The sequence below is a fragment of the Vespula vulgaris genome, chromosome 7 (genome assembly GCF_905475345.1).
Source record: "Vespula vulgaris chromosome 7, iyVesVulg1.1, whole genome shotgun sequence".
NCBI classification, from domain to species: Eukaryota; Metazoa; Arthropoda; class Insecta; order Hymenoptera; family Vespidae; genus Vespula; species Vespula vulgaris.
The window spans coordinates 4,437,591-4,456,411 of record NC_066592.1 but is presented as its reverse complement, the minus strand read 5'-3'; the positions used below and the strand labels follow the sequence as shown (position 1 = coordinate 4,456,411).

Genomic DNA, 18,821 nt, shown 5'->3' with positions numbered 1-18,821 from the left:
AATCATTGCGATTAAAAGCGAACTAGTTTCCATGCTCTTGTCCGAAATGGACTAACTTTCACACGGTGTCCTCTTGCCGATAAAGTTCTTTCGCGAATGTCACGAATGTATAAATGGCATAAAACTCGGTCGAAAAACCTGTTCTCCGTCTTATCATTAGTCTACTTTAGATAACATGGAAATTCGAGCATCGACCTTACGTCATTCTTGTTGATTAACGAAAGTATTTTTGCCTTGTTCACGTCATTTATTCATTGCTCGCTACTCGACGATCACGTACAAGCAATTCAGACGTGTTGGATCAATCGATTTTGCTCGTAGGTTATCATGGGAGACAGAGCGGCTGCTGAGAGAGCATGCAAGGATCCTAATCCCATCATCGATGGTCGCAAGGCCAACGTTAACTTAGCAATACTCGGAGCCAAGCCGAGGGGTAACTTGCAAACGAGTAAGTTCACTTCTACACGTTTTTTTCTTTCATTATTATTTTGCATTATCTTTAGAATAGTGACGTCTGTCGAAAATATTTTATAAAATAATTCGACTAATCGGAGTAAAAATTGGATGTAAGTGTGTTACAAATTAAAAGTCTTTTTATAAGTTTTTTTCATTGAAATAACAAGAGGTTGAAGATCTCATTCCACGAAAACTTTTGCCAATATCCCAATTTTATTTTATAGATTGAATAAATAGGTGATACTGTTCTAGTGTTTAACATTCTTTCTTTCTTTCGAATAGTGTAAAGATATCTCATTTGATACAATTTCCAGAGAATCTTTGCGATACGTCGGTCCGATGTTTAACCTCGCAAACATTCGGTCTATTTTTAAGTGAATAATGAACATTTCGATGCGTTCGAGAAATCGTAAAAAAAATTGAAACGTGAAAGCACAGATGAGTCATACAGCGTTTGCCTTAAGATATTATAGTACTACAGTGCTTGGTTATTCCAAGATCTACAGTTTTACTTATTTCCAGTCTGTTCAGTACCGAAAGCACATAGACGATCGTTTTACGATTCTGACACTAACACTTAGAAAAGTGAGTGTTCTCTGTAAATCATATTTACCGTACTAAACGTCCAATGATACGTGGCTCGACTCAGTGAGTTTTGTCTTACTGGAAGAACACGGTACACATTTTGACCTTTGAAGTAGGAAAGACAGTACATATAGAGATTGGCCATAGTTTTTTCTTCATCTCAAATGATAAAGATAAAGATATATGAAAGAGAAATTTATTAAAACAAAAATTCTTTTTTAATATCTTAGAATTTAAGTTCGATTGTTTGACCAAAAAGATAAAATATGATAGTTGAAACAGAATCTTCGAGATTATTTTTATATATATATATATATATATATGTATGTATGTATGTATGTATGTATGTATGTATGTATCAATGAATTCTCGTTAAAAAATTTAGAATAATTGTGGTTGGTCACAATGTTGTAATCAAAAATTCTACCCTGTATTCTGTATGCTAGAGATCTCGATCGTAGCTAACTTATCGCATGGTTCACGCGTTTGTTTCTTCAGCTAGATGTTGATAAAGATAGAAGGTAGAGTGGAGTCGCGTTACGTAACCCAGTTTGATCTTTGATCTCAAAAGAGAGAAAGAGAGGGACGATAGCGGAGCACAGAAAGGGCGAGAAACATTTTTGGAAGCCCAAATGAAGTGGTAGTCGCGTTCTCAGCATCATTCTCGCTTGCTTTCTCTCTCTCTCTTTTTTCTTAAATGGCTTTAGGCCAACATAGCTTTGGAGTCTGTGTCTAAAATTGCCCTAACGGAGCCACCGACTTTACATTTGTCTTTTCTTCTCTTATTCTTTTTTCTCTCCTTTAGCCACGTTCTTTGTTTCGACCAAATTGCTACTTATTTTTCATTTTTATGTTATTTCTGTTCTTCTTTTTATTTCATGTAGACGCATTTAGAAAGTACCAACTATGTCTTTGTCCCATTCGTACGTAAAAACCATCGAAACGTAAACGTAGTTCAGGGTCGATGATTAGAAAACGCAAATAGAAATTAATCGTACACCATTTATGATTTCAGCATTCCCATTTGCTGCTGGCATTCGAGCTGGATATCCTGCGGTTCTTCCAGGCCAATATGGGTGAGTCTATGTTGATGTGATTTTTTCGAAGTATATTTAAGAACGTAAGTGTTGTAACTTATCGCAGAGTATAGATGAAGGAAGTAGCGTAAGATGCATCGAATCTCAATCGTAAACATTTTCAAGATTCTTTTTGGCGATTTTCAATGTAACGTGATGAACGTAAAAAAGAAAAGCCTACTTATTTTTTGTTTTTCTATAAAATCCGATCGATACGACGGATATTTTTTCTCTCCTCCAGAAAAATCGTTTTATATATTTTTCTTTTTTATTTACCGACAATGAGACTACAACGCGTACTACACACTAACGCGTATAAATAATATAATATAATACATAGGCATATACATAAGTGTTCGTTTAATCGCATACGGTTCGTGGTTGAGATCGTAGATTTTTTTGTTGAAGACAGTCTTATATATAACGTTTCAGCATCCTGACGCGTGAGCGTAAGGCAGCAAGCAGAGAGTCCTCTTTTCGAGATCCTTGAGAGGGCCGTGGGCCGTTCTAAGGAGCAAAAGTAAAAGAGAATAAAAATGAAAGAAAATGATGAAACAAACGTTTGTAAAAGAGAGACTATGTATAACGAACGAAAGAGGCGAGAAAAAGAAAAAAAAAGAAGTCCATCTACTAAAAGAGAAAAAAATACATGTATGAGAAAAGAGGGAGAAATATTCGCGAAAACTGTGAAAGAAAGGGTGAGAAAGGGGGAAAGAAAGAGAGAGGGGAATTGAGAGAGAGAGAGAGAGAAAGAGAAAGGGGATATAATATACGGCACACGCACACGTATACGAAGCCACACGAGTACCTACGAATTTCTTTCGATGAAGTATACACGCTACTTGCAAGGGAGATCTCTTCGGAGGGTTCGGTCTCTTCCTCTTCTTCATCTACCGTATCTCTTTTTTTTTGAGTTGTGTTTTTTTTTCTTACTTTCCTTGTTTCTACTTTCTTAGTGAAGTTTACGTTGAAGTGATGAATAATTGAGATTGCGGTTGCTGAGCGAGTTGCGATTGTTTGTTTACTGGTTTTGACTCTTTCTTTTATCTTTTTTTTTTGTTTTTTTTTTTTTAAATCTTTTTTTTATCTTATACTTCACTCTTCTCTCACACACATACGTATATAGACACATACACACACCTCTTGTTTTTTAATCAAGCATAATTATAATAATGACACGGTAACGATGATGATAATGAATTTTAACGTGTAACGTAACGATACAGCCATAATGCCTGTGCGTTCGAATTCGTTTCCCTCCTTTTGTAATACATTTAGAAAAAAAAAAGAAAAGAAATTCGAAGACTGTTTTCTCTGATAACGCTAACAAATCGCCAATACGAGGGCTACGAGTAAGAACGGAAACGTTTGCGATAATTTCTTTTATAATTAATCAATAATATTTGTGACGGATCGATCTTATTAATAACGTGATTATTTGCTATTAGTCGAACATCGAAACGATCATTATTTTTTGTGCTTTTCGTAGTGAATTTTTCTTCATTTCTGTGATTGAATTTTCACGCAATCATTTCCCTTGTTTATTATTTAAAAAATTTTTTTTTAACGTTACTTCTGATAACAAAATTTCTTTTCCATAATTTTAATGATTTAACTGTCTCTCTTCGATATTCTCTAAGTCGATATGCCCGTATAATATTCCATTTTATCAAATATTACATTAGTATGATACTTGATATTTATAATTATAATTTTTTCCAAATGTTAATCTAGGAATCTTAGAAACATTTTTTGGAACAATATATAATAGAAAAATCGATATCGGGATCGAGAATAGCATTAATAGTTAGCAATCAACGAGTCGAAGAATTCTTGTAGGATCAAATCGAGATTTTCGTTCACGTCTCGGGAGCCATTTAACTCAACACAAATATTTATTCTTTCGCGCCGGACGAAAACGAGCGCGTGCGCGTGCTCTCTCTTCCTTTTGTCCGGCTAAAAGCGAAAATAGATTTTATCAGCGACGTCGACGAGGACTCCTCCTCATAAAGAGAGAGAGAGAGAGAGAGACAGACAGAGAGAGAGAGAGAGAGAGAGAGAGAGAGAGAGAGAGAGAGAGAATGAAGAAGAGATGTAGAGAGAGACGAAAGACAGACAGAGATAGAGTTAGAAGGAGAACGCGAAACGACACGCTGTGTATTCGTTGATCGTGAAAAATCGACCTGGCTTGGCCCAGGACACAAAGCTTGGCGCGGCGTTAATTCTTTATTACGTTTCTATCGATTTTATCGCAGTTCAACCTTATTTGCCACGACCAGATTCCTTCGCGTTATTTTCCGAACAAAACTTAGATGCGATCGAACGTGGATAACGAAAAGGGGCTATCTTTCCAATTTCCGATTACGTTTAAATTTCGTTTAAAACAATTTTCGAACTTATTAAATTTATTACTATTTAAAAAATTCTTTTCGACGATTAAAAAATCGAATTACTATCTTTTTACGAAAGTAAACTTCTAAACGAATTAAATTTTGTATACATATTTGCTTTTCGGTTAGAGTTGACAATTTGTTCGTTGTTATCCTATTTAGATTACTTATAATTATTTAGAACATAGAATATGATTATTGAAATCGATTGTAATTCGAAGTTTATTTACAACTATCAAACCAAAAGACAACTTCTGGGAATTATTTAAGCCGTTTAATAGGTATCGTAAGGGTTATTCACGGTATTTCGTATTGGCACATGTTGTAAGTTTCGCGGAAAGCCGGAAGTCTCTTTTCGGAGCATAGAGAAATAAATAGGAAAAAAAAAACAGAGATAGATAGAGAATCGGAAGATAGAGTAAAGAAGGGAGAAAGAAAGAGGGAAAGAGTCTAGTCGAGTGTACAGGCTCCGCTAACCACTGTAATATTAATAATAACCTTGTGTGTGTGGTGAAAGCTTACACTACACTTGGTGTCGCTATTGGTGTTGTATTTTTTTGGTGTTGTACTTAATGGTTTTTTTCTTTTTCTTTTTCTTTTCCTTTATTTAATTTTTTTTTCTTTTTCTTTTTTTTCTTTGAAGAATTTAATTATAACAACATGAAGAAAGAAAAAAAAAGAAAAGAAAATTCAAGACATCTCCTTTCGAAACGAGTCCGTGAAAGAGAGAAGAATGAACGGAGAATCGTGAATACGCGCTTTCGACCCCATGGACGACAAGAATTCGTTCTTTTTTGCCCTGTTCCTCGATTCAGGCCCCATGCAAAGCTTTGCATCTTTCGAGAGATTCGTCGTCTCATCGTACGAGATAGAGAACATTTCAAAAGCGTTTTCTGTGACTCCCTTACGTCGGCTAATTTATTAATATGTCGCGAGAATCAGAGAGAGAAAGAGAGAGGTAGAGATAGAGAGATAGAGAGATATTAGAGAGAAGGAAATTTGGCGCGAGTTTTGAATCTCGTACTACTCTGGCATTTGGCATAGAACGCGCGGGCGCATTTGGCACGCCGACGAAAAGTTTTAAATATTGTTGCGTTGGGATTTATTTTCGATGGGGACGCAACATGGTGGGAGTTATAAATTAATGCTTAGCCAATGAGAATAATCGTATAACATAGTAGGTACGTGAATATATGTATATACGTAAGTTTCGATGCGTCTCGGTGAAGGCGTAATTGGCAAGGATATTGCTTACGTCACGTTCTTCTTCTTCTACGCTCTAGCACCACGTGGCAAAGAACGCGTGTCCTCGAATTAGCGAAACGTAGGTGGGATAAGTGAAATCTAACACCGTTCGGCCCGCCGACGCGTCCGCGATGCATCCAACACGGAAGCATTTTAACTTTCTCCCTCTCGTTCGATCCAAATTCGTGAAAACGTATTTCATTTGAGTTATTAGAAGTATTAGGAAATCTTTCGAGTCGTGCTTTTTTTTTATGATCGTGATAATGAATATTAATATTCATTTACACGTTATATTAATACATATATTAGTAATGAGATTAATGACATATAGATTTTATTCGAAGACATTATCATTAATTTCATGATCGATCCGTACATTGAATTTGTTTATTTGTAAAAAAAATATTGAAACAATAATTTATAGTATGATATATTTTTTATAGATATAATCGGTATACTTGATATAACTTGAAAATTAATATTAAACTTGATAGATAAGAAAGCTAACGTAATCGTTTATATAAAAAATTATCGACGATTTTTAATTCGACGATAAACTCGATTTTTGACACGAACGAACGATAGATTTTTTTTTCGATGTATAGATCGTTGACGAACAACGAAGATAACAAGAAGACGATGTCGTCGTTCGTTGACGACGACAACGACGACGACGACGACGTCTCGCGTCTCGGTGTCGGCCATCTTTGTGGCTCCTGGCGTCGGTCCAGTCTTTATTTAGATCCACCTGTCCCCTGTGTCAACTTCTCGGCGCGAGCCGTCGCGTCGTCTCGAGAAAGAAAGAAAGAAAGAAAGAGAAGCTTCTCTCCCTCGTGAAGAGGATTTAAGAGTCTTTAAGGCCGTTTCCGCGCTATCGCGACGTCTATTCTCGAAGATCCCTTTTCTAGTTCGCCGTCTTCTCTCCCTCGTTAACGGGATACCAAAGCGACGAGCGAACCTACTTACGCGTTCCTCTACTTTCCTCGAGTAACGATTAGGACGTCTGCCAAATTGCATTTTGACGATTGCGTCTGCGTAGACAACTGATCCTTTCTTCTGTCATTTCTTGTTTTTTTTTCTTTTCTTTCTTCTTTCTTTTTGATACATTTATATTATATTTTGATTATGTGTTTTTGGGTGTACAGGTATATGGTTATTTTCTTTCTACGTTTATTGTTTATAGATATTTTTTAATACATATATGATTATGTCAGGTATATGGGTATATGATTTTTTTTTTTCTTTTACTTTTATGATTTACTCATTTTCATTATTGTATGTTAATGTCAAAGAGATGATTGAATTGTTTTAGTAAAAACAATTTATTTAATTTAAAATTTAGGAAAATTTGTTGACGAGATTCAAGATTTCTCACTATTCCGATATATTCTTCGAACGATTTAGCGTGAATAAGAAATTTTGGAAACGAGAACGGTACTTCACCAGAACTTCTCACTCCTCTTTTCTCCTCCTCATGTTTCGCGTCATAATCCAGAACGTCGTCTAAAAGGATCGCGCTTCTATTTCCATTATCGCGGTTCTCTTCTTCTTCACCTGTCGTCGTCGCTCTTCTGACGCAAATTCTTCTCGCCATCGAACTATCGTGTCTCTTCGACGATGATCAACGTTATTCATTTTGTCGTTTATGTCGCGAAACTTTCTTTGATATCTATGTGTGTGTATATATATATATATATATATATATATATATATATATATATACACACGCGTACAGTTATTTACATAGGATACTAGTATACTGTAATAGTTACAAAAAATATATAAAAATTCATATAGAAATTATTAGAAACTTATATATGTATGAGACACGTTTATTACCATACATGTACTATTATTCATATGATAGAAATGGTTAGTAATGATGAAAAATTTCTTAAAAATTCATTTTCGTTGAATTTAATCGAATTTGATTTTTCTTTCCACTTCTTGCCGAAACACTGAAAGCTCTAACGAAATTGTTAGCATTAAAATGAATTTTTATTTTCAATATACGAACGTCCGTCGTCATTATGCACCAACACCGTCGCTGTTCTTTCAACGAATGCAGTCTGTTCTCATACGACACATATTTCATCCTCAAGGTTCCCTCCCTTCTTTTTCTCGGTATCTCGTATATTCCATCGCACTATGTATTTTTATAGCATTTTCGAGTTCACATACAGTAGTAATGTATTGTTAGAAAAGTTTCTACAAAATTTGTGTATATCTATAAATCTTTCAGAGTAATTGAATATAACTCTTAATCTTGATCTTAATAAATTTATCTTATTTGGATCGTTGTTAGTTATCATAGTTCTTCGATCATCCCACTTTCGTTTTATATTTTATTATAGCATGGAATGTTTTCGAAATGTATTTTATATTTAAAAGATTGCACACTTGGAATATTGTTACTGTTTTCTTGTTTATACCATTTCAATTTCGTCGACGGCCAAATTTAATATCTGTCCCACTCATCAATTTTCCGTGGTTTAAAAATAACATGTTTATAATAAACAAAATTCCAAGCATACCAAACTTTTTATAATTGAACATCTCTTGTAAAACATTCAAGCTCTTCTCCATTGTTTAGAATCAAACTTTATTTGGCAGTTAAAAAAAGAAAAAATTATCAATGTTCGCGCAGAAAAGCAATTAAGCCATCACGAGGAACCACCCCCCACGATTCACTATTGGTCTGGCCTGCTTTCCGTGGATTGGCGGATGATCCCATTGGATTATCCAGGGCGCCGGCGCCGCAGCACAGCCTTTTGGCCTATCCTCTCTCCCTGCGCATCGAAAGCGAGCAAGACACGACCCGGATACCTCGCGACACCTTCTTCGAGTTCACACATGCGCGCGAACGACGTTAACACACTTACGATGAATACCTCTGAACACCAAACTTCCAGTAATTCATTCGCCAAGGACAAATTATTATCAATAACGAGCAATTATTGAGAACTGTTCAATTTGCGAAATAATTTGTTCGTATATTTTTTCTTGCTTTTCTTTTTCTAACATAATTCATTCGATGATTTTATTTTTAAATATTGTCTTATAGATTGTTTGATCTTGTTGAATAGTTTTTACTGGCCGGTAGATTCGTCGATTAGATCATCAAACATTCCACGTGAAAAAGTTCGTTTAAAACAGGATGATTTGAAGGTCGGTCATTACAGTAGTAGTCCACATCATTCAAGGATCGCATTATCCTCTGACCGACTTAGACTGTATCACTCCATTCGTAATTCGTGGTGTTGTAAAAAACACATCACTTCCTTTCATAATATGTAATATATATGTACAAGCTGCTACGTACGTCAGAGCAGGTGTACGATGACAATAATTTCTAATCACAATAACGTTCTACTGCGGTTCACACCTGCACCCTCTTAACGAGTTTGAATCGTATACATATATATACCCGTACAAAACATACCCACACAAATATGTAAGTATATAGACGTACGTACGAAAAGGCCACGTTCTTCCCACAAATTTACCCCTACCGATCTTCACCTTTACTCGAAGTTCATTTTTTCTCCCTTTTTTTCATCCATCCCTCTCTCAAGCCCACATCGAGTCTTTTACTGTATCGAAACACAGGAGCCACCTTGCGTTCTTTTCTACTTTCGTGCGTGCGTGCGTGAGTCGTCGGCGAACAAGTCGAGAGATCCTAATCGCGACGTACGGCCACTTTACGTCGGAAATCGAGGGTGGTCACTTAGATCCGTCACGAAAGGACGATTCCAACGGGGGACTATCTTCGTGACTTCCCAACGATTTCTTTCTTCTCCTTCTCCTCTTTCTCTTCCTCTTCTCCCTCGTCTCACCTCGTCGATTCTTCTAGGCTTACCACATGGCACGCGTTTGAATTCCAAGTTGTCTTTTAATGGTCTCTTCCTTTGAACGCCTAATCGTCTCAAACTTCAATCGTGAACAGGCTAAATAAATAAAAGCGAAGAAACTTTTTTTGTATCATTGAATTCGAATCATTCTATATATAGACACGTCAATTTTGTCGATTGATATAAAAATAACAATACGTTATATTTTGTTTTTTTAAATCAAACATTCAATAATATTAGTGACCATTGGAAAATGTACTGTCATTGTTTCATCAAGAAACCAAATTAAATCGTTTGTTTTCATTGCATATAAACGATATTTTAAAAAGGTCAACTTAATGTACCGAATGACGTATCACATTCATTTCTACAACTGCAAATATTGTAATAATAGAATCCATTTGTTTATCGCACAAAGTAAAAATGTCAGAAAAAATTACTACGACGCTTAGACTTGTACAACTATACCTTATCTAAATCGTTTATTTTTTTATATTTTATCTTTTTTTTTTTTAATTATTTTTTCAGTATATGTACAAGAATGCAAGACATGCAACGATAATCTTTTTTTCTATTTTACTATTTAAAGAAGATGAGAAGGATAACGGAAAGATGAAAAGAATGTTTGGTTCATTTATTATTATTGTTATTATTATTCGTTAATCTATGTATGTATAAGCTAAATAATGTGACTAAATTACCACTAAATTGATGAAGCCCGAAGACATATTATGCGCACTTATCTCCACGAGGAATGGCATAATGCGTCCGACCCTCACATCAACATACACGTACGGACACACACAAATTGAAAGAGGGTTACATCGATCGTATAAAAGCTTTCCGTATAATGTTCGTTCAGTCGCGATGCGCCACCACGCAATTTTACATCGTGGCGAATTACGGGAGGTATTAAAATGACAGTACATGCATTTCGCGCGAACTTACCAAGGACGACAATGTGGTCGTGGTCAATCGATCGTTGAAAATATCTCATCTTGAGACTCTATATTTTTCTATCGTTTCAATCGACTTTCCCGGTATCTCGATTAACAAAGAATAAAAAAATAGGTAATTTATTTAATTTCAGAAGATATAATAAAATTTATGTCAGCCGATCTAAATTACAAATCGATATATTAATTAAATTGATCGAATGGCATCTACTAGTATTAATTTTTTCCTTCTCGCAAGTTATTAATTTGTAGAGTCACCTTGACCATTTACCTAATGCTAATCGTTATCGCAAAATTAGCGAGATAGTACAATTCATGGAATTAAAACATAAAACGTTTCTACGTAATAAGACTCATGTAAATAGTAAATGTAAAATTAAATTGTTTTTAACATAATGATCGTACATTTTCCAAATTTTAATGCTAATTTGTCATATGTACTTATGTCGGTTTATACCTTGCGGGGGTGTAACAGGATTGAGATTGAAAATCGTCGGGAGGACGACAGTGACGGAAAGAAAAAAAAAGAAGGGGAGGAAGTGGGAGAGAAAGAGGATATATATAGGGACACGCGGAATAGGAAAAGTAGGGTTGAGCACACGCGAGCCATCCATAATGCACGGGCCTCGCTCGAGATGCGGACGATAGATAAGTTCGATCGAAAAGGAGGTGCAAAAAGGAATAAAAAAAAATTAAAATAAAAAAGGAAAAAAAAACAAAAAAGAAATAATCATAATCATAAAAATATAGAAAAGCGAGACTTGGACGAGGATAAAGAATGAAAGGTCTCACAATTTCAAGCGTACTTTATTGAGATCTCTATTTGGAATATTTGATCTGCGATCTTTCGAAAGATAATTTTCAAGAATCGATAGTCGGTCTAATCGATATGACAATCGTACTGTTGATAATTATTTTATTATTTAAAGTAGACATTTCGTTTTAGTATTCCGTTTCATGAACGTTAGAAATGGAAATATTTCAATTGCGATTACAATGATAATAATGTTTCATTCCTTTTCTTATGATTAGTGATTATGATTAGTTGCATTTTCTTCTTTTTTCTTTTACGTTTTATACTGTTGCAATTTTTATAATATTATTATAAAAAAATATTATATTTTATTTTATTCATTTATTCAACGATAGATAAAAAGGGTTTATGTAATTCAAAAACGGCACTTACAATTAGTAGGGCAATTTCTATTTATAATTCAAGAATGCAATTCTAGAGCAACGTAATGAGCGACTCTGTAGATGATTACCTCGAGAGATATCTTGCCTTCGTAGTTACTTTAATAGATCGGTATTCGCTATAAAAGGGGTTATAAATCAGTCTAAAAATGATGGATCTACAAATCGTCGTAGCATGATCTGCCGGATATTCGTTCGTCTCGAAGTATCGTGGTAGAAATAAGAGAGAGCGAGAGAAAGAGGGAGAGAGAGGGAGGGAGGGAGGGAGGGAGGGAGGGAGAGAGAGAGAGAGAGAGAGAGAGAGAGAGAGAGAGAGAGAAGACGGAGCATTTGGTAGTGAGCTGGTAACGCGCCAAGCGTGATATTTTTGCGACGATCGTCGATCGACTTCCGTGCGCTAAATTATTTTCAAACTCTCGATAGTTCATAAATCTTTTTTTCTATTGTTTGACAAAATAAAGGATACCGTCTGCGGTCTCGTGTTTTAGATTTTGTAGCAAAGTATCCAAATTTGAATGAAATATAGCAGTTTCTCTCTCTCTCTGTCTCTCTCTTTGTTTTTCTCTCTTGTGACTTTTTTCTATCTTTCCAATATACATCAGAAATTCTGGTAAAAATTTATATATATTTCAGGTCTTATGATTACTTAAAAAATTGTAGATTCTCTTTTACATCGAGTTTGATGACAATAACAATGGATCCAAAAGATAAGAATATTGATTTTTCTCTCTCTGATTATATTCGTAAATTCAGATTAGTTGGATTCAATCTAAAAGAAAGTTATATGGTATTTGTGAGGAAAGTGTACGAACACATTTAGAACGTTCATTGTTCAGTCTGTATATAACTCTCGAAAAGTAAGAAACTTGAGGGCGATTTAACCGATTGGGGAGGGGAATAACGCGACAAAGAAAAGACAGTTTGGCGTTTCTCCGATGTCGCGATGGCTCCGGTAATCCGCTCGCCAACGGCCCCGGAACTCTGAGAAAACTGAGGAACGGACCGGTTCGATGCCGCAGGACGACATATTGATTTTCCTCCTAGACTGGACACTAGCCGTTATCGATCCGTTAAAAAGTTCAGGGCTGTCTCCAGGAAAAAGAACGAGGAACTATCCTCGTTTCTCTCGATTTCCCAATGTATGTATGTATATATCGTAAAAATAGATTTCTCGGAAGACACCAACTTTTACGGATCTTCGGTCATTTTCTTAAAGATTGAGAAAGTATTTAGTAAGACGAACGAATGTGATATACCTAATGATCTCTAATGACTAATAAACGGCTGAACTATGAAGAGAGAAAGAAAAGAAAGAAAAAGGAACGTACGAGGCCAAGGAGAAAATTTTTCTTTTTTCTTTTTTAATTTTTTTTTATATTTTATATTTTTTTTATAATTTTTCTTCTCTTTCTTTCTCTCTTCTTCTCTATTTCTCTCTCTCTCTCTCTATTTTTCCCTCTCTCTCTTTCTCTCTCTCTCTTTCTGACTATTTCTTTCCATTTTTTTTTTCTTTTTTTTTGTTGTTTCTCTCTTTAATTCACGTAAAAGCTAGGTACTAACGTTGGTGTTAGATAATCGTGTGCCGTGTGCCGAAAGAGTATTTCTCACTCGTACACGTTTGTCATTGATGGTTTGCTGTTGTTTTGCCAACACGTTGAAAGGATTTTTTCTTGGATTGTTGCGTAACTTTTTTTGTTGTTGTTGCCTTATAATGATGTTATACACATACACACCTACGAAACAGGGTTCGCTTCCTTTTGCGCTTTCCTTTTCCAATATTGTTTCCTTTGTTTCCTTTTTATTCACTGGCGAATCGCGTTCTATTTAAAAGTTACTACTTGGGTTTGAAAAAATTCAGAAGAAAAAATTATTAGATATTGTATTATTTTATTATTATTAATAAATGAATATATATATATATATTATATACATATTATATATATATATATATATATATATATATATATATATATATATGATAAAAGATTCGGTCCTTCGCTCATCTTGCCGGTTTGGTGTTGTTGTTTGGTTTTGGTAGAAAGTTGCGCAGGAGCGATAGACCGTTAACGTTGATAATCATTAATTTTCGTGTTTAATAAGTATTCATATTAAGATCGTCCATTTATCGACGTGCTGCGAATATTTATTTTCTTATACGAATTAGTAGGTTACGATAACAAAAAGATGATTCTCAATCGTGTACTCAGAGAGCACGTACGTCTTTGACAATAAAACACCCAGTAGTGAGCCAGTAGTCATAAACCTAGCACCGGGGTAGCTCGCATTTTCCTGTCCATTGAATCCTATCAAAGAAGGAAGTGTTGTTCTTCTGAAAACGGCCGTACTCCGATTATTTTTCAAATTTTGTGATTATATAAAGAACTATTTTCTTCGATATCCTCGATTGAATTTTGAAATATATACTTGAAAAAGATTTAAAAAAAAATGAATAAATGATTCCTATTTCGATTTTGAACAAAGTTAGTAATTTCTTTAAAACATCGATCCATATCATAGAAAATGATGAGAATTAATTCAAATATTATTTCAAACTTCAAGCATTAAAAAAAACCTGTAGATTAAAAGTCAAAATTTTGACTGCAATTCAAATAACTTTTCAAGTTATCCTTACTCATTTTTTGATTTACGAAATTCGATGATGATCGGAGCGCGGCAGTTCTCGTTGTGTTTTCAAAAAAGCTGGATATAAAAATGTTGAACACCTTACCAACGATCGTTTTCACGTTTCAGAGTACCACCGAGCTACGTTTACCAGTCTCCTTATCTGGCCGCAGCGGCGCCAGGCGGCTTGGTACCACTTCCGGCGACACAGTTGAGCCACGCAGCCGCAGTTGCAGCTACGCAATTTTACGATTATCAGAATGTAGCAGCAGCGGCTGCCACCTATCCGGGTACTTCCTACAATTTTGCAGAGGCCTATCCATACACTAGCGCTGCTGCTGCTGGTACGTTGGCAAATCCTCAGGAGAGGCAAAATATCATCATAATCTATCATCATTTCATTCATCATGATCGCCAAAATCATCACGATGACCACGATGACTACGATGATCAAGATCACCAAGATCACCAAGATCACCAAGATCATTACAATTACGAAGATCACAACGATCATCACGATCACGATCACGATGACGATCACGATCACCATGATCACTACGATCACCATGATCATTACTATTCTAAGGATTATGATCTCATAGATCCTAAATCTTATAATTATATCGATGTCAAGAAGGATGACCTACATTTCTCAGACTATATAGCTTACCTAAAACACTTAGATAGTATAGCTTACGTAAAACACCAAATGTACGTAGATCACATAGATTATTTAGCTTGCAAAAATTATCAAGATTACCAATATTACAAATCTTATCTAAATCACTTAGCTTTCTTATATCGACAAGATTGCAAATATTATCAACAGCGTTATTCGCAGAAGAACAACAATTGTGGCCACGATTTTAGCAATATTTCTGACAACACTTCTGATCACGTTTCTATCAATACCAGGACATCTCAACTATGGATCGATCGATCAAATAACTTATCGAATTTGCAGTCTTCTGAGCTTAGCAGCAATTGCGAAAAACGTATGGTATATTTAACATTCGAATTCGTAGTATATTTATGTTTCTGATGGGTTTTCGTCATTTTGTCTCTTTTATCGACTATTCGTTTTATATGAGAAATTGATTCATTGATAAGTATAATAAATTTGTGAAGATGATCTCTATATATACATTTATATAATTGTTCGCATGTAAAAATGGATATTTATCTGTCGATATATGTTTAGTATATGTTTGTTGGTATGTCATATACATATTGTACATAGATACACACATACACACACACACACACATATTAAGATGTTTGTTTATAATGTCCTTGTTCCATATGTGTATTTACAGTTTCTTTTATTTCGCTTTGTGGTCGAGGAAACATGTTCGCTACTGTATTGCTAAGCTGTTGTATGATGGTTATAATGGTTTCGACGATGATGGTAATGGTACTGGTGGTTGTAATGATGATGACGTTGATGATGATAAGATGGTGGATGATGATGGATGATAATGGTGATAGTGGGCCGTTTTTATGTTTAGACAAATTCTAATCAATTTTAGATACGTATCGGATAATTAATATTAGATACGATAATATTTAAAATCGTTTCTTTTTGTTTTTATTTTGTTTAAAAAATTTATCATACATTTATATAATAAGATTGCTTTCTATTAATATTTGTAAAGAGACATGGAACTCTTTGCAACGAATTAAAAAAATTTTATTGTAATTTTTTCAGTAAATGCAGCGGCAGGTTACGTAACGCCATACACATATGCAACATTGCCAGGTGCAGCAGGTTTGCCTGCTGCTGCTGCTGCAGCTACGGCGGGTGCCGCTTTCCCAGGATTACCATACCAAACAACACCTCAGGAAGCAAGATTACAATAGAAAAGGACCACGAAGTCTTGCCAAAAATGAGAATCGTTTCTAAGCGAGGATCGTCTCGACGCGACGATTTCGACGATTAACGATTGTCGTTTATTTCTTTTTTAGTATAGAATTAGTAAGGGGAGGAGGGGGTGGAGAGTGAGAGTATCGAAGGATCATTTTATTATGGATATAAAATAAATGAAGAAGAGAAAGAGAAAAAAGGAATTCCTTCGAACGATTTCACTAGATGTTTTAAACGTTTATCTTCGAAATCATCGAATGACGATCTTATCACTCGTGTTCGCTATATATATATATATATATATATATACATATATATATATACACACATATAAGCATATATATATATATATGTACACCCTCTTCTAAGTCAATTTCTTCTCAATTTTTTAAATAAAAAGCGAACTTTTGTGTTGATCGTAATTGATATTGTATCGAAGAACGTACATGCGTACGTTTATATTAAATTCTTGGAAGGTTCTCGCTTAATGAGCAGAGGACAAGTACGACGAGCGATTATTTAATCGCATAGTTTAGACACATATTTTTATTTATTCGTGCATGTGAGTAGCGAGAGTGGGAGAGAGCGAGAGAGAGAGAGAGAACGAGAGAGCGAGCGCGCGCGAGAGAGAGAGAGAGAGAGAAAGAATAGTGTTTTTAATCATAATGTCGACCTCCCTTGATTCTTCGCGATTTTTTTTTTGGATCGATTAGAAAATTCCAAAAAAAGAAAGGAAAAAAAAAATTTGAGAAACAACAATCATCCAAGGGGTCTTACGTCGACACGACATTTTATTCATAAAGTTGCTCTATCTTTGTTAAAACAAAAATACCGAGTCGTCTGTTGTAACTCGATCGTACGAACGTTCCTGTCACGAAAGTTATAGATGATTCTAGATAATAATAAAATGATAAGGAGGACGCCCTTCGTAGAATATCTTCGTAAATGATGAAGAATAATTAAAGTGTCTTACTCGTGTGGCCTTATCTTAGTACAGAGTATGGAAAACTTTTATTTTCATTTAATGATGAAAGAAAGGAACGATGTTGTTGAAATCATCATATGCGATAGAGAAAGAGAAGAGATAGAGAAATAAATCAGACCAAATTTTCGTCGTATCTAAAGACAGAATGAATGAGGAAGAAATAATAATAAAAAAAGGAAAAAGAAAAAGAGCAAGAAACGAGATTTGTTAACCTTTAGTTCGGTGCCTTATAAAACTAAGCACAAACGCGTATAGTTTTAACAGCTAGAAGCTAGTCAGTAATTTGTAAAGAAAGCGATATCGTCGTTCCACGTGAACGTTATTGGCCCGTTTACGCCAAAAAAAAATAACAGAATACAAGTGAAAAATTCAACAACAAAACTATGATGATAATATTCAGAGAAATAAAAAAATCGAACTATGTATGAGACACAAGAGGATGTCTAGTCCTAAATCTTTCGAGACCTTAGATACGAGGTGAACTCGATTCTTTAGACATTTAAGTAGAAAGTTAACGCATACATACACGTAAAGGGAAAAACCAAAAGTTTTGTAAGAAGTTACGGAGAATGACGAGATGTCGTTAGGGATTTGGGGATGAGGGTGGGGGGTGGGGGGTATAGGGGCAGCTCAATATTATCAAGTATTGCATATCGTAATCAACTGATTAAGATAGTAAACAAATAAATTAATATTATATATTACCATCATTATTAATTCTTAATAGTTATCATTATTACTATTACTATTATTATTATTATTATTACTATTATTATTATTATTGCACTTTATTATTGTCAGTTTATTATTTTATTATTATTATTATTATTATTATTATTATTATTATTATTATTATATATGATTTTATTATTATTATTATTATTGTCTTATTCATTATTATTCGTATTATAATTATTGGTTATATTATTTTTATTTTTATCAATCATCGATGATTATGTACTTAACGACGAAAAATTATAATGTACACGCGCACGTTCTAGCGGGAACGAGTGTTCCGAACGAGATAGTTAGAAATTTGCTCAGATAAAAGTTAAAGAAAAAAAAAAGAAAAAAAAACACAGAAGTAGCTTCCATCGACGACAAGTAGAAAGAGAGGAAATAGCGAAAGAGAAAAAGGCCATGAGCGAGAATAGATCTTTCGTCGTCCCTACGCACGAATGATCTTTTCTTGGTTATTCTACACGCTTAGAATCGACAACTGTAATATATATCGTCTGTTATCTTTATTAATATTAATTATTATACGATATATTAATAGGTTACAAAAAAAAAAATCGGAAAACAAATATATTACCTCTAAAAGAAGTCGATGAGATGTTATTTTTTTATTGCATTACGTGTTTTCTTATTTATTTATCATTATCATTGTCGTCATCTTTATTATTGGATATATATGTGAATCAAATTTGTAATTACGAATTACTAGCTTTATTATTTTGTATATTATAGTTATTAAGTTGATTCATAAATAAGTACCCTTCCATTATCTTAAATTTATTACTTGTATAACAGTATCTATTTATGAATCAACTCGATATTATTTGTTTCGCTACGGCTGGTTGATTTTTTCTTCACT

The 18,821-nt window shown here is 34.4% G+C and overlaps 1 protein-coding gene across 2 annotated transcripts in view; it reads left to right on the top strand.

Moving 5' to 3' along the window:
- The window catches only part of LOC127065141 (RNA-binding protein 24-B-like), a 32,808-nt gene extending 14,258 nt beyond the window's left edge, over positions 1 to 18,550 (top strand). For both annotated transcript variants that reach the window (XM_050997081.1, XM_050997080.1), the window contains exons 3-6: positions 322 to 448; positions 2,057 to 2,117; positions 14,505 to 14,719; positions 16,084 to 18,550. In XM_050997081.1, the coding sequence (XP_050853038.1) occupies positions 322 to 448; positions 2,057 to 2,117; positions 14,505 to 14,719; positions 16,084 to 16,235 (555 nt within the window). In that variant the 3' untranslated portion in view covers positions 16,236 to 18,550. The remainder of the gene's footprint in view (positions 1 to 321; positions 449 to 2,056; positions 2,118 to 14,504; positions 14,720 to 16,083) is intronic.
- The last annotated feature ends 271 nt before the right edge of the window (positions 18,551 to 18,821 follow it).